The sequence below is a fragment of the Desmodus rotundus genome, chromosome 7 (genome assembly GCF_022682495.2).
Source record: "Desmodus rotundus isolate HL8 chromosome 7, HLdesRot8A.1, whole genome shotgun sequence".
Lineage (NCBI taxonomy): Eukaryota > Metazoa > Chordata > Mammalia > Chiroptera > Phyllostomidae > Desmodus > Desmodus rotundus.
The window spans coordinates 12922336-12948221 of record NC_071393.1 but is presented as its reverse complement, the minus strand read 5'-3'; the positions used below and the strand labels follow the sequence as shown (position 1 = coordinate 12948221).

At 53.4% G+C, this 25886-nt stretch overlaps 1 protein-coding gene across 3 annotated transcripts; it reads left to right on the top strand.

Annotated features, from left to right (window-relative positions):
• Nucleotides 1–25886, top strand: UPB1 (beta-ureidopropionase 1). Of its 3 annotated transcripts, XM_045201015.3 has the most exons (11): nucleotides 10–212; nucleotides 3229–3400; nucleotides 5221–5308; nucleotides 12620–12714; nucleotides 14869–15030; nucleotides 16709–16878; nucleotides 17072–17155; nucleotides 20770–20851; nucleotides 21980–22022; nucleotides 23233–23387; nucleotides 24953–25886. In XM_045201015.3, the coding sequence occupies exons 1-11, from the start codon at nucleotides 109–111 to the stop codon at nucleotides 25034–25036; spliced, it is 1239 nt and encodes a 412-aa protein (XP_045056950.2). In that variant the 5' UTR covers nucleotides 10–108; the 3' UTR covers nucleotides 25037–25886. The 3 variants fall into 3 exon arrangements, with proteins under 3 accessions (XP_045056951.2, XP_045056950.2, XP_024422963.2); XM_024567195.4 differs by lacking the exon at nucleotides 17072–17155 and having other exon boundaries at nucleotides 15–212; XM_045201016.3 differs by lacking the exons at nucleotides 20770–20851; nucleotides 21980–22022; nucleotides 23233–23387; nucleotides 24953–25886 and adding an exon at nucleotides 20250–20678 and having other exon boundaries at nucleotides 1–212.

The window sequence follows — 25886 nt, the reverse complement described above, 5'->3', positions numbered from 1 at the left end:
AAGGGAGGGCGAGTCTGCAGGCTGGGCCATCTCCCCCTCCTTCTCCTCCCCGTGGGGGTAAAGGGCAGGCAGTTTTGGTCTGGACGTCGGGTCTTGCGGTCTCCAGCCATGGCGGGACCTGAATGGCAGTCGCTGGAGCAGTGCTTAGAGAAGCACCTGCCTCCTGCAGACTTGCGGGAGGTGAAACGCATTCTCTATGGCAAGGAGACCAGGTCTGGGGCCCAGAGGCTTGGGGTGGGGGGCTCTACCTTGGAACTAGCGAGTGTGGGTCCGGAGGACCAGGGAGAATGCTTGAGGATCTTAAGGGGTCTAAGAAGGGAGGGGGAGGGGGAGGGGGGCGGTGATGAAGTCCTGAGAGGGAGAGTGGAGACCATAAGAAATCTGGGTGTGACGGCTCTGAGCCGCTCAGGGGTCCCACAAGGCTGGCCCGACCTTTACAAGGCACTTCTCCCCCGGTTGCCCGGAACCGGAAGGGAAAGGACAGGTGGTTTTACTCCCTGAGGCTTTCTCTGTGGTCACCTAGCTCTCCTTCCCGGCTTCCAGTGATCAGGACTCTCCCCCATTCCTGCACTCTTGGTGTCTGTTGCGGTCAGTGGCTCCAGCCAGAGCCCCCTGCATGTTAACTGATTGTCCAGCCCCAGCCCCTCCTTCTTGTGAGTGCTTCGGCCTCTGGCCATCCCTTGGTGGTACTGGCCTGTTGAAACTGGTTTCCCACTTGGCAAGTCAGAGAAGTTAGTTCCTAACTCAATGCAAATGTTTTCCCCCTGCAGCCAGGCCCGCGCACCAGCAGGGCTCTCTGAGGGCAGCGTACTGCTGGACTCTGGGTGTACAAAGCTGGGAGACTTCCCCTTCCAATCTGGTTTCTCCTCAGTCCACTTTTCTCAAAGCAAACAGAAAATAAATCATATCCTGTTGCTCCTTTATTTCCATGACCCTTAGAATGAAATCAAACATTTGACCCCATGCAGCTTCTGACTAAATGTCCTTCCACTTCCTTGCCAACTGGTGGGCTCTCTGACCTTGGCAGTGACCTTAAGGCAGGAACCTGATCAACTCACCGGAACCTTGAGGATATTGGTCAGACCAGTGGCTCCCAGTTAGCCATGCTGTGGAGTAACTGCAGTGAGGTCAGACCTCAAATCCAAAGGTGTTTTCACAGCTAGTGGATGATAAAGGCAGAACAACTGCCTTTGGGGGTGGGAGTAGCACAGAACTTGGTCAAAAAGGGCTCTTCACACCCAAGGAGAAGTACCAGGACCGAATGACCTTCGAGGTCCTGCCAGTGTGCTCCAGCTGGAATGCCACTTTCCACCAAACCTCGGGAGAGGCCTCTGGGAGTTGAGGACTCCCATAAGAGGTGGCATGGTGTCTTAAAGCAAGGGTGTCTCAAGCTGCTGTTCTAGGGGTGAAAATAGGTTTGTTTTAAGGGCAAAGTGGGCAAGTTCTCCTGGGAAAAAGATGGAGAGTGCTTGTGAGCATCAGGGAGAGGCAAAGCATGAGTCTTAGGAAAAGAGAAATAGGTATTCTACATAGGTGATTGGCTCTAGGGGGTGTTGAGGAGAGGTGGGGCCCCAAAGTGGAGGGGCCTGGCCTGCATTGCCTCAGGCCCAGGAGAAAGCGTGTCTGCAGGGATTTGAGGGGTGGAGGGATGGAAGCAGCACCCGGCATAGATGGTGAGGAGGCAGGAAGGTTGTGGTGGAAGAACGGGGCTGATGGTGGTGGAAAGTTGGAGGGAGCAGACAGCCGTGGGCAGTGGATGGGGCGAGATGGCCAGAGGCTGAGGGACATCGTCCGGGTGATGGTTACATCCAGGCTTGCAAACCCGAGACAAGACCTCATCCACCTGATATTTTCTTGGTGTGAGACCACAGGCTGAGGACCTGGCTGCCAGGACCTCTCCCAAAGGGTGGTCCAGCTCCCTGGCCATGGGCCTAAGGGCAAAAGGAACACCCTTCTTCTTCTCCTGTCTACCACGTGACCTGTCCTGCGGCTGAGGCCTGCCGGTGGTAGGGGGGTGCCTCCACCCGAGGGCAGGAGGGCTGTGTCTGAGGCAATCACGGCACAGGGAGGAGAGGTGTGGGCACTGCTGTTCTTTCTAACCTGCTGAAGCGAACGGAACCCCAACTATAATTGAAAAGCAGGCTGATTGTCAGGGGTGGAACCCATCTCAGGAGCTGTCAAGGCTGTCATATCGAAACTGCCTGGCAGGGGGTGGCGACAGGGGCTTGGGCTGACAGGGCTATGATTTTGAAAGAAACATCTTTAAGAAAGTGACTTAAAGTAGGAGGGAAATATTATTATTAGATAGTGGCTGTCAGGTTGGTTTTTGATGTGTTCTCTGGGTGTTTCATAACCACCTCGTCCCTAGATGGTAAGGCCTTCCGGGCCAAAGGCCAAGCCTCCTGCCCCCGTGGGTCTCCCCTGCGTGCGGAGCGTGCAGTGGGCATCAGGAAGGGTTTTCCACGTGGCCAATGGTCACCTCAGGGGGAGGCTTTATCAGTAATTATCCACTTGCCTTTGTTAATCAACCACTCACCAGGAGAGAGCTTGGGCCTTTGGTCCTGACACTTGGGCCCTCGCCAAGCCTCCCCAGCACTGAGCGTGGAACCATCGTCCCTCCCCTGGAGGGAGCAGCAGCAGGCAGAACAGTGGAGACTCATCATCCCTGGTGGTGAAGGGCCACGGGGCCCTCTGTCATGCTGTCAGCCCTGGCCTCTCCACCCAGCATCTCCTGAGCCTGGCTCTCAACTCTCTCTCTGTCTTCTTCCCGAGACTCCACAGAGCCCTCTGGTTCTAGTCCACAGATATCTTTGAGAATCCATTCCCTCACTTCTGTGCTGGTTGCTGAGACTTTAATCCCCACCCTGATATCAGAAACTCTAAAACATCAACCCCCGACTGGTTGCCCTGCTGCCCCCATCCCCTACCCGGCTGCCTCCTTTGGCCAGGCCTGACCGCTGCCGCCTACCTGCAAAGACTTCCCCAGTGGCCATCAGGTTAAGTCCACACTCAGTGTGGTGTCTGTTCCCAGCCATCCAGGCCCTCTCCCTCCTCCAGGGCCCTCTCCGACCCCCCACGCATTCGCCCTGGCATCGGACTGCTCTGCCTGCCTTCTTGCCAGGGTGCAGGACCTCTGCTCCACTTGATGGATGACTGTGGGGTTGGGGGAATTTTCAATTCAGCACACCGCGTGCCAATCATCTCCCCTCTTCTTTCCTGCCCACTCAGGAAGCTTGACCTGCCCAGCAGGGCTTTTGAAGTCGCCTCTGAAGCAGACTTTGAGCTACAGGGGTATGCCTTCGAGGCAGCAGAAGAGCAGCTGAGGGGACCTCGGACAGTGCGCGTGGGGCTTGTTCAGAACAGAATCCCCCTGCCCGCGGATGCCCCTGTGGCCGAACAGGTGCGACTGCTTTTGACCATAAATACAGATACGGGCCATGGCCCACTGTGGGTTTTGAACACATCCACAGTCCCCTGCTGGCTGCCTGGTCTTGGCTGGCAGGTACATCTAGTGGTTAAATGGTCTCTGAGACACTTCTGCCCTGGCTGCCCTCTTTCCCTCCTTCCTGTGTCTCTGGCTCTTCTTTCCCTTCTGACTTCCACCCTTTCTCTGCCTTCTCACTCCTCCCTGTTCTTTCCACCTACCCCTCTGCTTCCTCTTCTGTGATTGATCCATTGGTCCATTAACCAGCTGGGATGGTGCCCTTTGGCTGGCTCACACTGTCTCCGTGGAACCCTGCCGGCACACAGCAGTCAGGACCCGTCCGCTCGCCCCCGAGTTCCTCTGCCCTGTTCCTAAGGGCGGGGCTCACTACACCCAGATATCTGTCAGCTGATGGTGCCTGTAGCGTTGCAGGAACATGATAGGTATTTGCTGATGGCCTTACAATTAATATCAATGTGATAGCATCTTGGGTGTCCTTACGGAAGCATGTTATCACAGATGCAGGTGGTTCGCTGTATACCCTTCTCCACGTCTTTCCTCCAGCTGCTCAGCCTTTCCAGGCTTTCTCTGCAGAGGTGTCCTCCAAATACAGCAGGCTCGAGAATTCTCAGGGGTTCTTGAGGAACCTAAGGCCAATTGGATTCCAGGTCCACTTCTGCCTCATCAGTCTTTCAACTCATCAGTCAACTGTCTTTCTCATCAGTCTTCCCTCTGCTTTTGTTGAGCTAAAAGATTTCTGGTTTTCAGACTAGTCGATTGTGAACGTGTGTCCTTAACCGTCTCAGATGGTCAGGTCAGCCAGGGCAGGGGTGCTGTTCTCACCCCACGGCACCCAGAAGCACGCTCTGCGCACTGCCAGCCCCCTGCAAATGCCCGTGGAGCCCTGGTGTACGCAGTCTTGCAGGGGAGAGATGGAACATTGTAAAGAGTTTGTGCTCTCTGGGTGTTCAGCCTGGTTCCCCTGGTTTTTCTTTGAACAAGCACTTCTGATTGTCTCCTGGGAGCCAGCCAGCCATGGTGCTGAGGACACAGAGAAGATGAGGACACTTTCCCCTTGCCCCCAAGGAGCTCCTGAGGTCATGGGAGTGACAGACAGTGGAGGAATGTGACAGCACAGTGGGAACAGCTCCACAGTAGGGGCGCACGTGGGCTGGGAGTGCAGAGATGCCTCAATGCTCCTGGGCAGGGCTCCCCTCTGTGGGAGATACGTGGCATGGATAACACATCCAGGAAGGGTTGGGTGGCGGAAGGAAGCACATTCCTGGCCAAGGGCACGGCTGAGAAAGGCAGGTCATTCAATGATAAGAGGCACACAGGAAAACAGAAGTAGCAGGACAAGGCCCCCCTGAGCCTTGGATGCAGGAAGGCAGAAAGCGGGCTGTGTCCTGAGCGAGGAAGCAGGTGACCCAGGGGATGGCCCTGGTGTGTGGTAGGCCCGCTGGGTGGGAGCCCTCCCCCAGTAACCAGCATCCTCGCAGCTATGCATCCTCTTAACAACCCCGTGAGGCCGGCGGTGTTCTCTGTTCTCCAGCCAAGGAAACTGAGGCTGGGAAAGGCAGTATTGAGGGAGTGGGGGGCCCAAGAGCTTGTGCAGCTCCCCCTTTTCATACAGATGTTGGACCTGATGACAGGATGAGATGTTAGAACCTCCCCACCCTGCTTGTCCTCTGGCAGCTGACTGGGTAGGGGGTTGTTTCTCCATGTGCGTTGGGATGAGTTCTGAAATGGTCTCAATAGAACTAATGTGTTTTAATCCTTGGTTTTTAAATCGCCAGGTCTCTGCCCTTCACAGGCGCATAGAGGCCATCGTAGAGGTGGCTGCAATGTGCGGAGTCAATATCGTCTGCTTCCAGGAAGCGTGGAGTAAGTCTCTCTTGGGGCGCTTTCTCTGCTGCCCCTAACAACACTGTGTTATCTCCACGTTGGCAAGAGTGTCTGCTATCCATTTTTTTAACTTTTATTTTTAGAGAGAGAGGAAGCGAGGGAGAGAGAGAGAGAAACATCACTGTGTGGTTGCCTCTCTTGCGCCCCCTACTGAGGACCTGGCCCACAACCCAGGTGTGTGTCCTACTGGGAATCGAACCAGCGACCCTGCGGTTTACAGGCCAGCACTCAGTCCCTGAGCTACACCATCCAGGGCATGCTACCCGGTTTTTAAAAAATCTCCTTTCTCTTCTCATCCATACAAAGTTTCTTTGTTAACAACACCAGAAACCCAGGGGCCCCGGCCTCCCTCTGTCTCGTACACCCCAGTCTGTTATCTGGTCCTATCAGTTCTTCCTCCCTAATCGTTCTGAATCCATTTGTGCCTCTTCCTCCCCACCTCCTTCCTCACCACTGCCCTGGCCCAAGGCACCAAGAGCTCTCACGGTGACTTCTGTAATCCAGCTAGTCTCCTCGTGCCCTCCACTCTGGCCCCTTCTAACTGGCTCTCCGTACCTTCTAGAAAAGATCTTTTCAAAACACACCTGTGCACTGTATAGTTGGTTTCTTCCCTCACCTCTGCAGGGCTCTGCCCTGACCTTACTGACCCTTCACTCTCCCAAGGCGCCCCCTCCTTCCTCGCAGGCCATCGCACCAGCTGCCCCCTCCTCTTGCCTCATTCACCCTGCTTAACTTCCAACTCTCAGCTCAGAGACCCCTCCCTATGCACAGTTGCGTCCCTGTTGTATATTCGTGGTACCAGGGACCTTCTCTTTATTTCCTTTTTATTTTTATCAAGGTGGTGCGTGCTCGTGGTTTAGAGTCAAATGGGTCTGCAAGGCCTATTACAAAAAAATAACTAACTATCCTTTCCCCCAGAGGCATCTACTTCCAACTCTTTGCCGGTCCCTTTGGAATTTACCTTCGTGTGTGGTGCCGCTTCCTAATCTTTCAGCTTTGCATCATCTGCTGATTTCTCACCGTGGGAGGAGGCAGTATCAGTCTGTTCCCGCTTCTGCCCCCTCGCCTCACGTGGGCCTCCCTGGCCTGTCCCCCTTCTACTCTCTGCCATGCCCTCTTGGAAACCTTGATTTCTTTCCCCGAACAGCGTTCTGTTCTCCCTGGAGTTGGCTTTGTTTTCTGCATACTTCCCACAAATTCTACCCCAGCTTTCTGCCAGTTCTCCAAATCCCCTCAAGAGGTTCAGGCACGTGAAGCAGTCCGTGGGGTTCACCTCCTCAAAGGGTAAAGGAGTGCGTCTCACAGCCGTCTCCCCGCACAGGCCTGGGCTGGCTGTACCCTCTGCCGGCTGCACGGAGGCCCTCCTGTGACTTCCCACCACTGTCATCCCAGCGAGCCCCTTTGCCCTGCTCTTGTGTTCTCCCAGCCCACGTCTTCCTCTTTCTTGGTTTACTCCCTCGTGTAGGTTGAGTACAGCTAACCCGTGAATAACATGGCTCAGAACTGTGTGGGTTCACTTATGCGTGGAGGTTTTTCATCTTGTAAACAGATGACCTAAACTTACAGTATCAATTCTGTCCCGTCAGCACAGTGCAGTGCTGTGAATGTATTTTCTCCTCCTTCTCTTTTCTTACTAACAGTTTCTTTTCTCCAGCTTAGTTTATTATAAGCGTGTATTACATAATACATATAACATACAAACTATGTGTTACCTGACTGTTTATGTTATCAGGAAGGCTTCTGGTCAACAACAGGCTACTAGTAGTTAAGTTTTGGGGGAGTCAAAAGTTATACACAGATTTGCAACTGCTGAGGGCTTGGGGCCCCTAACCCCTGTGTTTTCCGGGTCAGCGAATAGTTCCCCGAGAAAGAACACATAGGAGATCACCTTTGGGGGACCTTGCCTATCTGAAAATATGTTCCTCCTACAACTTAGTTGATAGTCCGGTTGGGTATAGAATTCTAGGTGAGAAGTAATTTTCCTTCAGAAGTTAAATACCTTGCTCCATCGTCGTCTGGCTTCAGGTGTTTTTCTCCCGAAGGCTGTAGGAGATTCTCTTTTTCTCTAATACTTTGAAATGTCATACGATTTGCCTTTATGTGTCTCTATTTTAATCTGTTATTCTAAGCACTCCGTGGGTTCTTTCAGTCTGGAAATTTGGGTCCTTCAAATCCAGGAAATTTTCTTATGTTGTTTCATTAGTGATTCCCCCCTCTTTCTCTCTCTCCTCTCTTCTTGCTGTTCTACTATTAGGATTTTGAAACCTGGGCCGAATCCCTAGTTTTTTAAATGTATTTCCTTCTATTTTATTTCTTTGTCTTTTCTCAATTTTCTGGTAGATTTTATCTAATTTGTCATTCAGTCTTTGGTTTCTGCTCTCCTATTTTGAACTTATTAAAGTGCTTTTGGTCTGAAAGTTCCTGTTTTTATCACATCCTGTTTTTATTTAATAGTTGCAGTATCTTCTCATCTCTGAAAATATTAAGTAATATTTTTTTTCTCCCTGCATAGCCCCTACTCATTCCAATTGGTCTTTTTTCCCTGATGGATAGTATTTTAAGAATTGGGGGGTTCAAAAGCTGATTGCAATCTCGGAATTTGTGGGAACAGTTCTTCCTCTGGGCTTCAGGATAGGGTGACCCAGTTTAGCTATTCATTGTGTAATCCCCCACGGTACTGTCTTTGGGGCATTTTTTTCAGACTGGTTAGCTTCTCCAGAGAAGATTATTCTAATCTCCTGCCAAGAAGAGAGAGAGAGAACAGGGATCCAGAATGCTGATGTTTACTTAATCCCTCTGTTTTGGACACTACTTGCCTTTATTTGTCCTGGTTTTCCCAAGGCCAGAGACGCTCTGTTTAACTGTCTCTGATGAATGAACCCACAGGCTTCTGCCGGAACAGGAGGGGCACATCCCAGCCTCTTACAGTAGAGGTGGAATCCGGCCTTCTAACTGCTTCCTGAACAGACCCTCAACCAATCCTTGTTTATCACCCCTTCCTGCTTCCCACCTTCGGAGCTGCGCAGTGCCCCTGGCTCCTGAGCTTTCGAGGGGTCTATGGTGAAGAGAGGGGTGCCTCCTGGCCTCCTCCGCTGCTGGGGGTACCGTTTTCTCGGTCCTCTGAGATACTTACACATGTCCCTTGGCTCTCCAGCCTTCTGTGTGTTGTCGCTCTTGTCCCTCCCTCAGTGCCCCATCCTTGATGGGCTTTTCCTTTGCAGAAAAATCCCTCTACTGACCTGCTGTTGGGGGGGCTCCAGGAAGGAGTGCAGGTGCGAGTCCTGTCTGCCTCCTGTACCCAGAAGTCCCTCCCATTTTTCACATTTTTGTTTCATGTCGCTTTGGATTCGTCTGCCTCTTCCAGTAGAGTGTGAGCTCCAATAGGCCGGTCTGGGTGCTATTCATTCAGTGTCCCCATCTTAATCTGCACCCCTATTTTTTCACATTAGAAACTTTCATTGTAATAAAACACACGTAACATAAAATTTACTACGTTAACCAGTGGTAAGTGTGTGATTCGGTGACATTCAATACCTTCACAAAGTTGTATAAACATCCCCACTACTGTACCGAAAACTTTCCGTCAACTCCAACAAGAACTCTGCGCTCATCTAACAGAATCGCTCCCTCTTTCCCACCCCTGATAACCGCCGTTCCATTTTCTCTGCCTGTGGACCCGACTACTCTAGGTTCCTCTGGTAAGTGGGATCACGTGGGCTTAGTTCTTTTGTGTCTGGCTTATTTCACGTAATCGAGTGTTTTCAAGGCCCATCCATGTTGTCGTGTGTGTCAGAATTTCATTCCTTTTTATGGCCGCGTACTATTTTGTTGTGTGATGCACCCCATTTTATTTAGTCTTCCCCTTGCCCTGTTTTATCTTCCGTGGCTTGAACAATCCTTGGTATGTGGCAGACACTGAAAAATACATGCTGGGTGGTTCAACCAACTTCCTCCCTCTTTGGATCCGGACAGCTTCCGCTGGTCCATCAGGCACTGCCCAGCCCAGGCACCGCCTCCTTTCCGGGGCCCAGGGCCTCCCCTACGTAGAATGGAGCATCCTGCGCTGTCCTGCAGCCATAGCAGAATATCCTCTAGTTCCTCCGCCCAGGCTGGCAGCCCCTGAGGGCGTGGCCAGGTCTAGGTGTATAGCCGGACTCTGGGAGTGTCAGCTCCGCGAATGGGGAACCCCCTTCCCCTCTGATTTGAAATCCTTGTTGGGACTTAGCAGCCAGCTTCCCCCAACCTCCATTCCACATCCTTCTTTTGAAAGTTTGTTTACGTTACAGTAGTTGTGTAAACAGGAAGTGAAGCCATTACAATGGAAATGGAGAAATCTGGAGAGTTTATCCATCTGAAATGAAATCAGAAAGGGAGGTTTTATTCTCTTGAGGCATTTGGTCTCTCCTAATGGTCTGAAAGCTGAGAATGAATGGTCATTAAGGATCATTTTTGTTATCAACAGCTTTTTTGTTGGCTTCCTTAAAACAGTTCATCTCTCTTCACTGAAGAGGAGCCTGGGGAGTCTTGAGCCTGGTGCCAAGGCCCCCTGGGGCTGCTGCTGGCAGAGCCTGGTGCCCACTTAAGTACCTCCGTGGGCCACCACCCCTGGCAGCTGACATGGTGGTAGTGCCACTGGTGGCCCCTTTACACTGACATCCCCTTAGTTCCAAGCTTCCTGGGGCAGGGAGGAATTGGGAGGGGGACGATTCTCTCTCTCCTCTGTGAAGTGAGGAGAGTCACACCTACTTCGCAGGGGTATCTGGGACAAGCTGCCTATTATCAGGCCGGACACACAGCCCGTGTTTGGGAAGGGCTGGCTACAGTTATTACCCCCAAACAGGTTGCAACCTGATAAAGCACTCTCCAGTCCCATCACATAGCTTCCTGTGCACCCTCCCCTGAGGGTGACTGGAACAACAGCAAGCATCTGGAAACTTCTGTTAGGCTAGTCTCCCTGAAATAAATGAACTTGGGTGATTAGGAGGGGGAAGATCTAAAGAGTATATGGAATTGGTCCAGACAAAGGATTTCATTCTCCAAGGAGAAAAAGACAAACAGCTCAGTAGGAAGTGGGCAAAGGGTACGGACAAGATGGCCCAGAGGATGAATTCAGAAGGCCGGGGACCTCACGGCAAGTTTAGTGCCGTTAGACTGGAGGGCACTGAAGAGTGTGGCCGAGGCTGTGAGGGGATGAGACCCACACAGCCCAAGGTCCCTGGTGTCCAGCCCATCACTGTCCCTGCCCTTTCCTGCACAGGAAACTCCCATTTTGAGCCTGGTATGTATAGTGTTCTTTGAGTGGTTACTACATATGTATATGTACCCACTTTTTTGGGGGGAAAAAAAGCCAACAAAAGTTGATGAGTTTAATGAAATTTGCTGTTGCATTGGCCCCCTGGTGGCATCTAGCCAGAGATCACAGGAATGCAGTCACATAATGACGTATCTGTCAGTGACAGATGGCGTGTATTCAGTGGTCCCATAAGATCATCATGGAGCTGAAGAGTCCCTGTTGCATAATGACGTCACAGCCCTCGTAACAGCATAGCGCAACATGCGAGCCACATACCTGGGATGACTGACGCTGGTGGGAGCAAACCTGGGCTGCCGCCCTACAACCCCATCCCACGTACCACGTGTGCAGTGCACAATACTTGGTAATGCCAACGGAGGCCTATCTTTCTGATTCACGTGTACTCCACACCTTTATCATCATTTTAGAGCGTATGCTTTCTGTTTATTAAAAAGCGTTGGCTGTAAAACACAATGCCGTGTTGTGGCGGCAACAGCCTCACACACTTCTTGTCTGATGCGTCTTTTGGCTGCACCATTTTCTCACGTGCCTGATTTAATGTCATGTCACGTTGTTCAGTAACATGCCGTGCAGGTTTGTAGCCTCAGAGCAATAGGCTGTGCCGCACCACCTAGGGGTGGCGGAGGCTACACTGTCCTATTATGTTCACACAGCGAAGTCACCTAAGGTTGCATTTCTCAGACTGTATCTCCATCATTAAGTAGCACATGACAGTAATGCATTTGTTCTTGGGGGCTGCTCAGCCCATTCGGTGGGTCCCAAACTTCCTGTGGGGTCATTAAGTGAGTGGATTTTCTTGTTCCCGAAGAGGCCTCCCTGTCCCTGGAGAAAAGCGTCCCTGTGGCGATGCTCCACAGGTCGCAGCATCATCCTCGGTGGCCCCCCGAAACTTCCGCCTGGGAGTCTTCGCGGTGCTCTCACCAGCCTGCAGGTTGGCCAGCAGCTTGGGATCTGCTGGTTGGGAACAGTTTAAGGCCACACCTTTTACAAAATTTTGTAAATATATATACGTATACAGTGGTAAAATAGACATAACATTTACTACTTTAGCTATTTTTAAGCATACAGTTCTGTGGCGTTGGGTAAGTTTTCAATGTTATCCAACCATCGATGGCCAGCGTCCGTCCTCAGAAATTTCTCATCGTCCCAACCGGACCTCTGTCCCCGTTAAACAGCAGCTCTCATTCTCCCCGCCCCCCAGCCCCTGACAGCCAGTATTCTAACCTCTGTCTTGGGGGGGGGGGGTTGCCCATTCCAGGTACCTCATGTGAGTGGAATCACAGCATTTGTCTTCTTGTGACCATCCTATTTCACTGAATGCAATGTCCCCAAGGTTCATCTGTGCTGTAACAAGTGACAGAATTTCCTGCCTTTTCACGGCTGCCTAATGCTCCATTGGGTGCACACACCACACTGTGTTTATCTGTTCCTCCATCAGTGGGCACTTGGGTTACCTCCATCTCTCAGCTCTCGTCAATAATGCCGCTACGGACACGAGTGTGCAAATATCTGTTCGAGTCTGTGCTGCCATCGTTTGTAAGACTGTAAGTGAGGGCCCTGGCCTGGTGGCTGTGTTGGTAGGAGTGCCGGCCTGTACACCAAAATATTGCAGGTTTGATCCCTGGCCGGGGCGCATACGGGAGGCAACTGATGGATGTTCCTCTCTCTCTTTCTCCCTTCTTCTCTCTCTAAAATCAATAAACACATCCTCAGGTGAGGATTAAAAATATAATAGCAACAATTTTTTTTTTTAAAGACTATGGGCAAGGCATTTGGCCCAGCTCCTTGTTCTGCTACAAAGCCCAAAAGCATAGGGTGTGTCCTTTGTTCACAGCCAGGGATGGCACTTGGAAGGCAGCCCAAGGCACTCAGGGCCGTGTTCTCTCATGGGGACCCTCTGTTGCCAGGCCGAGGAGCAAGCACCCCTAGGAGGCCAGGAGCGTGGGGTTTGACCCTGGCCTTTCTCCTCCTCACAGCTATGCCCTTTGCTTTCTGCACGAGAGAGAAGCTTCCTTGGACGGAATTTGCCGAGTCAGCGGAGGACGGGCCCACCACCAGGTTCTGTCAGAAGGTAGGACAGTCCACGGCTCCTCTGGCAGTGCCTGCCAGACACGTGCAGGTCCCAGAGCAAGGCCACAGCTGTGGGGTGTGGCCTCTCACCATGGAAAATGTACCTGCTCCGTGCTTGTTTTTCCAGATAAGACTAGATAAGACTATTTACTGCCCTTTCTCAGGGTACTTTCACTTAAAACTATAGTGTTTCAGAGCCAGAGGGGGGCCCTTAATGGCTTTTTCAGGTAAGGGAGCTACAGCCAGGGAAGGGTGGCCTGGGTGACCCCATAATAGGTTCTGTAGCGGCAAGTGGCAGAGCTGGCACTTGGGGACCAGGGACAAAGCCAGTTCCTTGTCCAGGATTCGGCTCCTCTGCTTGCTGTTTGCCCGAGTTACGTAAGCTTCTCTGCATGGCCTGTCTTCATTTGTGTAGAAATTGGTTTTCATTTTTCTTTATTAAAACCTCATAATACGTGTCGTATGACCTCATTTATAGGAAATGTCCAGACTGAGGAAACGCAAGGAGGCAGAAAGCAGATTAGTGGTTGCCACAGGCTGGACGGGGAGGGGCGGAGAGTGACTGCTGACGAGCATGGGTTTCCACTGGGGGTGATGAAGATGTTCTAAAATTGGATTGTGGTGATGAGTGCGCAACTCTGCGAATGTGCTAAGGACCATTCTGAGCGGCATATTTTAAAAGAATGAATTTTATGCCGTGTGAATTATATCTTAATAAAACTGTTAGCCCCCCCAAAAACCCTTAACATTCGAAGAGGTTACAAAGAGTAAACTTATCCTGATTCTCACCTCACACAGAAGAACTCCCCTCATTTCCCCACATCCCATTGTGGATTTTATAGGTATAGTTAGGAGGGTTCTGAGCAGAACTGTAGTCACGGTGGTTCTGTTAATGCTCAGCTGTGGTTCCGAGCATCAGCGGTCTCCGGCCACAGGGGAAAACATCTCTTGCCCCCAGGCTGAGGACCCCATGCTATGGAAGAAAAGAGGAAGAGGGCTGGCTGGGGGCGATTGCGGATTGAGCACCGGGGCCAGAGCCGCGGAAGAGAAAAGGAAGCGTGGGAGTAAGAAATGGTCCCAGGGGACCCCTGTGTGCACCAAGAGGGGCCCCCTGGGGACGGATGGCCACCGCTATGTGCCTTCCACCCATGTGCCTTTCCTTCTCACCTGTCATTAGGGCCAGAGGTAATGACAGGCTGGTTGGACTTGAGGACAATGACTGGCTGGGGCTGTGTGCCCTGCCGGTCACCAGGTCCCGATGCTCTTATTTACTCGTGGCAAAGGAATTCAGTGTCAGAGAGGTTTTATTTGCATATGAAGTACGGTGATTGTACTTTTACTTCTTTTTTTAATGTGCTAAAAAACAGATGACATAAAATGTACCGTCTTAATCATGTTTAAGTACACAGTTCGATACCTACATTCACTGTGCTGTGAAACCAGTCTCCCGGACTTTTTTTATCTTGTAAACCTGAAACTCTGCCCCCACGAGCAATGCCCCTCCACCCCAGCTGCCGGCCGGCGGGGTTTTACTTTCTGTTTCGGAGTTTGGCTACATCAGACACTCCACGCGAGTGGACTCACGCAGTACCTATTTGTCCTCTTGTGACTGGCCTACTTCACTCAGCATAGTGTCCTCAAGGTTCACGCGTGTTGAAGAGGACATGTGCGTGAGAGGACTTCTTCCCACTTTAACACCAAACGATGTTCCATTGTCTGAACGCGCTACCTGTGTTCATCCGTTCACCCACAGGTGCACACGTGGGCTGTTTCCACCTTTTTGGCTGTTGTGAATGGTGTTGCTACGAGCAGTGGTGTGCCAATATCTCTTCAAGGTCCAGTTCTTTTGGGTGCATGCCCGGGAGTGGAAGTGCAGCCTCCTATGGAAGTTCTATGTTTAATGGTTGAGGAACCGCCATGCTGTTTCCACGGGGGCTGCGCCTACTCACTTTCCCACTGACAGCGCACAAGGACAGTGAAGGTTCTTATTTCTCTGGGCTTGGGCATCAGGACCGCACGGCCATTCAGTCTTCCAGACAACAAGTGATGGCTCTGAACCAAAGCTAGTTGTTTAGAAGAGCTGTTGAATTCTGCAGGAAAAATCAATGGCGGTCGACTTGAAAGTAGGACTCTGCTACCTTTATTATTTTCCCAGCTGGCAAAGAAGCACGACATGGTGATAGTGTCCCCCATCCTGGAACGGGACGAAGCGCATGGGGACGTTCTGTGGAACACAGCCGTGGTGATCTCCAATTCTGGGACGGTCCTGGGCAAGACCAGGAAAAACCACATCCCCAGAGTAGGCGACTTCAACGAGGTGAGCTGCCCCCCCGCTGGCCCGCCCGCCGGCTCGCCTTCCCACGCACGGTTCCCAGCAGGCCTTTCCGTCAGGGAAGCTCCGTGTCAGGTCACGTCACACCATGGGACGCTGGCGCACAGTGTGGCTGCAGGGCTCAGGGGCCTCCCACATTGTCCTGCATCACATGAGTAGACAGGATTGGGGGGGAGCTCCTGGAAGAGAACAAAACACTTTAGCACAGAGGTTTTTGTTTCTTTGTTTTGTTTTTTAAATATTACCTGATTTAGCTTCCTGAAATTTTCTGTGAAGTAAGTGGTATAGAAATTAAACCAAAATAAATCATGCACAAGTGTGAAATAATCCCCGTAGCCCCTGTCGGGCCCCTTGCCCTCCCCGGTCTCATCCCTGTTTGCGGGGTGGGGGTCTGTGTCTGTGGCTCACGTGGGATCTGCATCAGCCACTTCCACGGCTGGGTGACACTGGGCGACCGTGGGCGTGCCCGTGATCCGGGGCTAAGCCAGGGGAGCAGTTCTGATTGGTTAGTGCCGATCCTGGGGTTGGTAGGATGAAGGGGTGGACGTTGGAAGGAGGGAGATGAACCCCACCTCATAGTTGTTCAGGATGTGCTGTCCCCAGCCCATCCTCGTGCTCCCCAACTGTGGGGGTCCAGCCACGCCCAGCTGGTCAGACAGAGGAAAAGGAGCCGGGAGAGCTGGCCCAGGCTCCCTGCGGAGAAAGAAGAACAAGGCGTTTCTCAGTAACAGCTGGATGTGGGGACAGGAAGACACGCCCCTCCCCTGTTTGCCCTGGGATTAATCTTTAGCTCTGAAGATAGGGAAGGGCTTGTCTCAGCACGAGCATCTGCTTCGGTGTCCACCGCGTGCACATCCTGATTGCTGCCTGACCCTGGTGAATTTCGAAATTAATGGGAGGAAGGAAAACGCTCCGGGAGCAGATCAGTTTAGGGCCCCAACCTGCCCTCTACCCCACCCCCAGGCCCGTCCATGACACTGTCCCAGGGCCAGCACCCCGAGGGGGCAGCTGTGAAGGGGGCGATGGCGGGACTGTTTCCCACCTGTCTGCCCTGCAGGGACCTCCTTAGCCTGGGCGGGCACCCAGGGCCGTGATGGAGAGGAGCACCCTCTGGGTGTGAGTTCTAGTGTCCGACTGGCCTTCATGAGCCAGCAAGTCACACGCCACCTCGGGCTCTGGTGTTCTCCACTGGCAGGCGAGGGCTGCTCCCTGTGAGCTTCTGGTCCCTTCAGCTCTAACATTCTTTATAGGCACACGTGACCAGTGAGGACGTTGCCCACTCATGTTAGCATGACCAAACCTCCGCCTTTGGTGGTGCCATGCATGACTAAAACCGAGCTCAAGTTTATCCTTGAAATATCGTGGGGAAGTTGCTCTGAGGGTTTTTTTTTTCATATCACAAAAGAAATTGTGGGTAAATGCCTAAGCCATGGTAATTTCCCCTTGGGTTGGCTTGTAGTCTGGGGTTTCCCTGTGTTTCTTTATTTTGGGTTTGTTTTGGAGCGTACTGGAATTTTGAACTTCAAGTACAGTCACACCCAAGAGTGTGTCACTTTTGGAGTCCTGGCGACGGACAGTTCACTTTTTTCTGCCAAGTCTCAGGAAAGGGAACTGTTAAAGGGCTCAGGGGTGTCAATTCATACATGGCCCTTTGCTTTTCCAGTCAACTTACTACATGGAGGGGAACCTGGGCCACCCCGTGTTCCAGACGCCGTTCGGGAGGGTCGCGGTGAACATCTGCTACGGGCGGCATCACCCCCTCAACTGGCTCCTGTTCAGCGTCAACGGGGCCGAGATCATCTTCAACCCCTCGGCCACCATCGGGACACTCAGGTGCCTGCACATTTGGGATCTGGGAGCGCTCTGGGGGGCGGCTTTGGTAACAGGCAGGCGCAGCCACCAGGACGTGTGACAAATCTGAGCTCCGGGGCTTTGTGTTGTGTATTTAACCACCTTTTCTGTGGAAAACAAAAGTTAATCGCAATCCCTCTAAATTGCTGCTCTGCTGCGAATACTGTCCTTGGAGGAAACCGAACCGGCAGGTGGTGATCGTCCCCCCACCACCCCCAGAGTGGTCAGGATTCAGACAAACTCCTACAGCGCTGGAGCAGTAGGTATCTGGCTGGCATTAGCGCCCCTCCCCGTCACAGCCGCTGTGCTCCTGGGGGTGGCAGGTGTGTGTGGGGGGGGGGGGGGGGGGGGCGCGGGTTGCTGCGTATTCCTCAGCCTCCTGTCTGGGGCATCCAACGCGTGGACAAAAGAGCAAATGAAGGAGTCAGAGCTCAGAGGGCCGTAACAGACCAGCCAAGTGGCTCTGAAACTTGTTTTTAAGCAGCGAAGTGTTTTCTTCTTCAGACACCTAACACGTGTTCTGATCAAGGCAGTGGGCCCTCTCCGGCAGCCCCCATCCCCCCCTCTCCTGGGAGGGACCCCGGTAGCCGCGTCCCTCCCCCAGCGGCTGAGCATTTGGGTGGTTTCCAGGCTACAGCATTAACAAGTACCAGAGCTCTAACGACTTGTGTGCAAGTGTCTTTCTCCCCAGCTCACTTCCTCTAAAGCAGGGCGCCTGGGCCGGGAGGTGCCGGCGTGCACTCTCCGTTTTCCTGTGTGCCAGTGTCCCAACAGGGCGAGGCTGCAGGGGGTGTCGCTGCTCCCTCTGTGGGGAGCAGCGGGGGGTGCAGAACTCTTGTCCTTGCTTCCATAAACTTCAGTTGCATTTCTTTTCAATGTCAGAAGGTGACATTTACTTTACTTTACTTTTTAAGCACAGTGTCCCCTTCTCAAGAGTGACATCCCCTCAGCATTCTGGTTTGCACCACAGGTCCCTCCCAGAGACAGACGCCAGACCCTGTCCGCTGCCCCAGGTTCACTGCCCCAGCTGTGCACCCGAAGGTGTTGTCCATGTCCAGGAGGGGCGCTGTGGGGCAGAGGAGAAATCACATCTCCATCTGCCCTCAGAGAATCTCCCCAGGGCCTCTTGTCAACTTGGTCACTAACTAACAGCATCCGCTGGCAATTGTGACATAGTGTGGTTGCTGGCCCTGTAGCCACGGGGCCTGAGAGAACCTCCAGGCCACCCCTGGAGCAGCCTCTCCTACCAGCCATGTGTAAGGCATTCACATGCTCCCTCTCCATGCTGGGCCCTGGAGGAACCCGAAACCAACACCCCGAGGGCTTGGGCTGGCTCTTGGGGCTGGGGAAGGCACAGGTGTGGCCTCAGACTCACTCAGCCAACTCTTTGACCCCGCTCCCTTTATTAGCCCAAATTAAGCAAACAGAAGCACCCCGAGGTAATATGCACGTAACTGCTTATGTCCTCAGCAACCTATTGGGCTTATTAAAAATGATGGCGTTTCCGTCCTCGGCGAACGCGTGCCTATCCAGGGTGTGGCGAGGCTGCTAGCTGAAACACAGGCAGGTCTTCTAGAAAACAGTGTGTTTCATGAGCGACTAGAATGTTTACACCTTTCGATCAGATAATCACACTCCCAGAACTTTACCTAAGGAAGTATCTAAAAGAGTAGGAAAAGGTTATGCACCCGAAATGTGGCGGGAAGCTCTGTTTGTAAGAAGAGAGAGGCTGGGAGGGAGAGGAGTGCCAGGATTCGGTGGGTGTCAGGGGCTGTAGCAGAGCCCCTAACACTTCTCCATCAGGGATGGTCATGGAATGTGGGAAATTTACCACAGATGTCTTATTAGGACGGTGGAATTCTGAGTGATTTTCTCAAAATGATAAAGGATGTTTGTGAAATCGATGGTGAGTGTTTTTTAAGTACAGTGCTGGGTGAATTCCTGCCAGCTGCACCTAAATGTCATCTCCCAGCTTCCAGAACCATCCATCCCCACCTCTGACATCTCTCCCTACCCCGTGCACTCTGGGTTGGCAGGGTGGTCCTCACCCGCTGTGGGGTCTCACGGTTCTTAGCACGCAGGAGGGTTGACGTGCTTTGGGATGAAGCACGTCACCCTGACGATCACACGCTGCCTGTGTGGTCGAAGGTTCCTCCCCACGCGTGCGTTCGTCAGGAGGCTGCTGTCCCGTCCCCTCACTGCGCCTTGTCCTCCCCCTCTGACTATTTTTAGGGGCTTGTGTAGCCGCACTGGGAACACAGCAGATGTCCCCAGCTCCCTTTGGGCTCTCCATGATTCCTGCACGTGCTGGGCTCTCACGAGCGCCCGGCTTCCTATCCCTCCCTTGTTTTGAGAGTCTAAGTTTATTGCCAGCTGTGGGCTTGAGTCCTACGCAACACACCCTCCCTGGAGAATGGCGAGAAAGATGTTTTATGGCACTTGCCTTGCAACTGTCTATTTCATTCCTGAAAATGTCATGTACGGGTGTGTTTCTGTAAAAATCCTTTCTTAAAAGTTTTGTCAGTTTGGCTTAGCAGCTGGGGGGGAAAAAGCAGCAAATGAGTCCCCTCAATCAAGCCTGTGATTTTTTTTTTTCTAGACTCATGAATTCTCCTGAGAATTAGGCTTGTGACAAGCATCCACCCCCTCCACCTATTCTCTTGTTTAAACCAGGCGCATGCTGACAGGAAGGAAGATTCCAGGGCATTTTGCACCTAATCACTCCATAGTTCCAAGTGGGCATTATGCCTGTTGATTCAGAATCTTTTCTTTTTTAAATATCTTAATTTATTATTTTTAGAGAGAGGGGAAGGGAAGGAGAAAGAGAGGGAGAGAAACATTAATGTGAGAGAGACACATCGATTGGTTGCCTCTTGTATACACCCTGACCGGAGACAGAACCTGTAACCCAGGCATATGCCCTGATGGGGAATCGAACCAGCGACTTTTCACTTTGTGGGATGACACTCAGCCAGCTGAGCCACACCAGCTGGGGCTCAGTGCAGAATCTTAATGACGTTGTTCCTCAGACAAGAGATAATTAGCGACCAACCAGAATTCCACGAGTTCCACGGCACAGTTTAGTTGGTGGGCTGGAGAAGGTCAGGGTCTGGTTGGGACCAGGTCTCCTGCCACGTCTTCCCCGTGCAGGTGCTGGGCTGAGGGAAGGCCACTGCTCAGCTGTGCCTGGAGGTTGCCTCCTTCCTGGGCCCCTAAGAGAACCAGGGAGCCCCTGCTTAGAGACTCAGGGTTTAGCAGAGGAAACCAGAAAGGCGCTGGGAACTGGGGATGAGCTCAGGGAGGTGATACCTGCTGCAGAACCTACTCCTCCCCCGTTACCTAAATTCCGTCAGGTGTCTCTGTCGTCTTCGGCCTGAAGTCTCTCCCAGTGGAGGCTGCTGTGCAAGGCCGCACAGCAGGGTAGAGCCGGGGCAGGCGGGTAGCAGCTCCACATGGCCATGTGCAAGCGCCCAGCTCTCTTCTGACGTTTTCCAGGTGGGGTTCCGCCCAGCCCGGAAGGTGGTTCCTCGCCAGGCCGGGAGGAGGGGAGGAAGGAGCAGTAGCCGTTGTGCAGTTCCTCTGGAAGCCTCACCTGCACGGTCGTTCGGCCTTGATATCTATCTCCCTTTGAGGGAGTTTCAAAGACGGGACTGAGGCTCCCCGCAGCAGGCCCTCCCCCAAAGGCTCCTTGCTCTTGAGTATGGGACAAGCTGAGGACGAGCTGGCCTGCTTGTGGATTGAGGGTCACCCACAGGCACGTGTCTCCCTGGCTGTCCCCACGAAGGCTGGTAGCCAGGCTGCAGCTCGGGGCCAAGCATCCGTAAGTCTGGCTGGGGCGGCAGCACCCTGGTTTCTCGTGTTCTTTTCTTACAGTGAGTCCATGTGGCCCATCGAGGCCAGGAATGCCGCCATTGCCAATCACTGCTTCACCTGCGCCATCAACCGTGTGGGCAAGGTAAGTCCCCAAGGCCTCAACTTGCTCAACCCGGTACACTGAGGAAGGGACACAGCTGCTGTGAGACCTGCCTGCCAGAGGGGACCCAGTCTCTTCAGACCAGCAAAGGCCACCCACGGGGGGAGAAGCAGCTGGCCCGGGGAGGGCATGTCACACCTGTCCCCCCTGTTCCCTCTCCGTGTGCCTGCCACAAACCCCAGGGCCCCAGAAGGGGGCAAACTATCTTGGTCTGTTACTTTTAAAGATATCCCTGCGTCTGTCCTCTATTTTTGTCTGGTTTTGTTTCAGCTGAAACCATTTTGAACGGCTCTTATCCTATCGCTACTAAGTATCTGGTTTCATATTTTTCTTTCTTTCTTTTTAAAATTGATTTTAGAGAAAGGGAGAGGTGCATTGATTTGCTGTTCTATTACTTACGCATCCATCAGTTGCTTCTTGTATGCACCTTGACGGGGGACCGAACCTGCAACCTTGGCCACCAGGATGATGCTCCAGCCAGTGGAGCCGCCCAGCCAGGGCCGGTTTTGCATTTGTCCCGTTGGTCCCCTGCACTGGGCGGCTCCGACTGCCGCCCACAGCACATTCATTCCACAACAGTCCTCCTCATTCTCACCCATCAGACGTCACACTCCAGTCGGAGCGCCGCGCCAGCCTGAGATAACCAAGTCTCCTGCACTCAATTGGTCTGACTTCTGGCAACAGGAAGAAATTTGGTGTTTTAATTAGCCTGTGTGACCCCCATTGTAGTGTACTATGTGGTTTCCATTAGGCTTTGGGGGACCCCCAAACAGTATGTGGACCCCCGCCTTGCTGCCTTCACAGACCCCAGTTTACTCCAGCAGGCAAACCCCGGCCACGTCTCCCAGCAGATTATAACCTCCCCAGAGGCAAAATCCGGGTCTTCACCTGGCTTGTCATATTCCCCGCTGGCTGCCTGGCCTGCACTTTTTGCCCAGTGCTGGGGACTCAGCAGGGACATTGAATAAGTACTTGTTGATTGCCCGGTGAGGACAGGCCATTCCGTCTTCCTCCGACTGTTCTTCCCGGACTCCGCCTCAGCCTGACTTCGTGAGGAGCATAGTGGCAGTGCCACCTATAGGCGCGTCTCACCTTGGTCTCATTTCACAGGAGTACTTCCCGAACGAGTTTACCTCTGGAGACGGGAAGAAAGGTATGTCCCTGAATTTCCACGGTGGCTGCAGCTGAGGAGTGGGTCTCCCTCATGCCTGCCTCCTCCGGGCAGGGTCCTCCCCACAGACCATGTCTGCACACCTGGCATGTCGGAGGGGTTGACTCCTCTCGGCTGTCTCGCCCAGAGTGGGAGCCTGACTGTGTGCTGGGTATGGGTAGGCAGTGCTGGGCTTGCGACCACCTCAACCCTGGATGGGGGCCAACTGGGATTGGCTTGGACTCTGTCCCTCCTGGGACTAGTGCGAAGACGGCCCAAACGGTGCTGGAGTCCTTGGTGAGCGCCCTGAAAGAAGGGCTGCTTTGGCCACCCTGCAGACCTCACTCCCCCCTTTCCTGTCCACCCCCAACCTCAGCTGGACGGACGCCGCAGACCACCAGCATGGATCATCTTGGGATCCCAGAATCCACAGTTGGTTTTGGTGTGAGGTCAAGTACCACCTTGCCTCTGCTAGGAATCCCCCTCCTCCTGGTCCCATCTGTCTGGCCAGGAATGTGGAAGGGAGGGGCTGCTCCCCTCCCTGAGGAGGAGTCTGTATTAGCTCAGGTTGTATCCTGGGAAGCCAGAGGGGGCTGAGGGGGGTTTGTTTCCCAGAAAAGCACTTCCCGAAAGGGTCCCAAATAACCCTACTTGAGACCCCAGAATGCCAGAGTCTCCAATCCTGGTTACCTCCCTGCAGACAGAGGTGCAGAAGAGGCAAGGATGAGGTCCACTGGGCGCCTGCTAGGTCCTGGCCCCTGCTAGGCCCTGCACTACACCCACCTGCTCCTTATGGGCCTGGGGGGCAGCTGTTAGCCCTGCCTTACTGGGAGCCCTGGTGGGGAGTGAGGGTACAGGCGACACAGCTGGCAGGGCAAGTGAAGGCAGAGCCTCCTGCTCACGGTATAGGGCTGCCACAGGAAGTGGGTGGGCCACGCAGGAAGCCCTACAGAGCCACCTGACTCCCTTGGGCCGTGGAGCAAAACGCCAACACCTTTAGAAATGTCCCCAGAGGCAGAGGTGAGAGCTGTGAGTTGACTTTTGCAACAAACTGGCTGGGCCCTCAGGGCTGAGGAGGGAGGCAGGTCCTAGGGCCTCAGCATCTGGCAGACACTGGGGAGGGTGGTGTAGACCCTTTGGTGTGTCCCTCGATGTGCCTGCCCCCCTGCAGAGTGCCTGCAAACTCATGGTGTTTTCCTTTGCTCCTTTAAAGCTCACCAGGACTTCGGCTACTTTTACGGGTCCAGCTACGTGGCAGCCCCTGACAGCAGCCGCACTCCCGGGCTCTCCCGCAACAGGGACGGGCTGCTGGTTGCTGAGCTCGACCTCAACCTCTGCCGGCAGGTGAATGATGTCTGGAACTTCAAGGTGCGTTTCCGAGTCCCCTGCTGTTGCTCTGCTCCTCTGCTTGGGCCCCCATCCTGCTCTTGGCGCTGGGAAGCGCAGCGGTGGGGGTTTTTTAGGGGACAGCCTGCGTGAGGCTCAGAGCTGGGCAGAGGGCTGGGTCTCTGCCCCCTTGCAGGTCCCGGCCCGCCCAGCCAGGGCTACTGCGCAGGGGAGGAACCATGGGTGACATGATGCCCAGGCAGCAGGCCGCAATAAATTCTCCTCTCATCTGATTTAGATTCTGGGCGCCTTCAAACAAATTAATCTCAATTTCATTTGCCCAGAAAATAAATTAGCTTCTCTGAGCCTTTCTTTCCCTTCCAGGCATTTGCACTTATCACAAGACAGATGTGGGTGTCTGGCTCTGCCTGTGGCCAGGCCCTGCCGTCTAGGCCTGCACCACAGAGGGAAATGGGTCACGCAGAGAAATGGAATCTAGGCCTGGCTCTGCCACTTCCTTGCTCGGCCAACTGAAGCAAGCCCCTTTCGGCTCCCAGGCCTTAGTGCTCTCATTTGTAAAATGAGAAGCTTGACTTGAATGTTCCCAGCAGCTTTTGAGACCTCACACCTGTGACACCAGGAATCCCAAGAGGATGTAGCAGCCACATTCCATCCTCCTGGAATGGGGGAGTAGCAGCCATGGGTCCCCATGGAAGGTGGCATCTCGTCATGGACGCACACAGAGATGGCTGCATTGGTGTCAGGCAGTATTTTCACCAGCGCAGCACCCACGTAGAAGCAGATCACACATGCAAATGGTGGCGCATTGTCATGATTCACTGGCTTTGCCCAGCGTGCCTGGGAGGGACCAGGGCTTTGGCCCAGCCAGGCTAAGACTCCAGGCCCAGTGCAAATTAGCAGTTGGAACCAATAAAGAGAATGTTTTCTCATTAGTAGCTTTTTGAAAGCAGAAGCCTTCCCACGCTGTGGTGATGGGCATGAGCTCCTGTCAAGGCTTTGGGAAGAAAGGGGGGATGGTGTGCTGGGGTGTGAGCGCTTTGGGTGGGCTTTCCAGTCCCACCCCCAGCCTCTCCCAGCCTCCATCTGTGTCCGTGATGAGGTGCCGTGTGGAGTGGATGGACCTCCAGGCCCAGAGCCAGGAGACCATGGTGCAAATCCCAGGCGACCCCACTGCTGGCTGGTGACCTGCAGCAGCTTACTCCCCTGTCTGGGCTGGAGGCTGCTGCGCTGGGTGCTGCAGGGCCACAGGACCGTCCTCCTTCCTGCCTTGGCGCAGGCCACACCTTCTGGGTGAAAAGATCACAGGGTTCTTCCAGCAGGAGGGGCCAGGGTGTGTGAGTCATGTTGGCATCCGTGATCTTCACCAGGGCGCCGGAATCAGTGCTGGGAGGTCATGCAGGGCTGTGGGGGTGGGGGTGGGGGTGGTGTTGTTTCTCTGTTTTACAGTCTGAAATTGTCCGGCAGACCAGCCTCCCTAACGCATTTCTGTCCCGTGGCTGCCCCCTAGTGGCAACAGGTGGTGGCGATAGTAAATGACGGGCGTTTGTACACCAGCAGCCTCTGAAGTGCACCTGTTTTGCTTTCAGATGACAGGCAGATATGAGATGTATGCACGGGAGCTTGCTGAAGCCGTCAAACCCAACTACCACCCCAATATCGTGAAGGAGTAGCTGACCTCCAGCCCCTGCCCACCATGGAGGGCACCTCTGCTCACAGCAGATCGGCAGGTGCGGCAGGCTTTGCACTTCCAAGTTCTCTTTGGTGACGCCCCGAAAATGTGGCTGTCCAGACGGCGAGGCCGGAATGAGGACTGGCTGCTCCATGGCTGTGAGGTTTCCTTCTGAGGCGATGAAAGTGTTTTGGGACTCCATAGGGGTGATGGTTACAAAAATTGTGAATGTACTAAATGCCACGGAATTGTCTAACCGCTTTAAAATGGTTAATTCTATGTTATGTGAATTGTACCTCTATTTTTTTTAAAAAAATCCCAGGCAGCGGTTGTGCAGGTCGATTTGAAGTTAGACCAATGGGATGCCCCAGCCCGAGGTCCCTCACTTCTTCCTTTAGACTCTCAGCAACTTAAGGGGAAGTGTGGGCGTGGGCGTGCCAGGGGTCGCAGGCGCGGCTGCTCCAGAGTCCTGGACGGCCGTGGGCCGAGGGAAAGGCGCTGGATGTGTCACCTTGGTTAGGCTGCAGTCTCTCCTTGATCAGACGTAATCTGGGTGTTGCTCTGAAGGTATTCTGTAGATGCCAGTTCAAGTCCACAGTCAGTTAACTAGGCAAGTGAGATTATCCTCGATGATCCTGGTGGGCCTGATTTAGTCAGCCCAAAGGCCCTGTGGGCGGGGCTGAGGCTTCCCCAACGAGAAAACTCTGCCTGTGGATGCACAGCAGCTTCAGCCCAGGCCTGAGAGTTCCAGTGCGCCCTTCCTGGCAGCCTGCTTGACAGATTTCAGACTTGTCTACCCAGCTCCCGGAATCATTTCAGTCAAGTCCTTGCAATAAATCTGTTACTATATA

Excerpts from the sequence above, each read along its gene's own strand:
- UPB1 (XM_045201015.3), top strand. The coding sequence starts at position 109 with ATGGCGGGACCTGAATGGCAGTCGCTGGAGCAGTGCTTAGAGAAGCAC. Across the intron at positions 15,031-16,708 it reads GAGTAGGCGACTTCAACGAG|TCAACTTACTACATGGAGGG; the intron begins GTGAGCTGCCCC and ends TTGCTTTTCCAG. Across the intron at positions 22,023-23,232 it reads CTCTGGAGACGGGAAGAAAG|CTCACCAGGACTTCGGCTAC; the intron begins GTATGTCCCTGA and ends GCTCCTTTAAAG.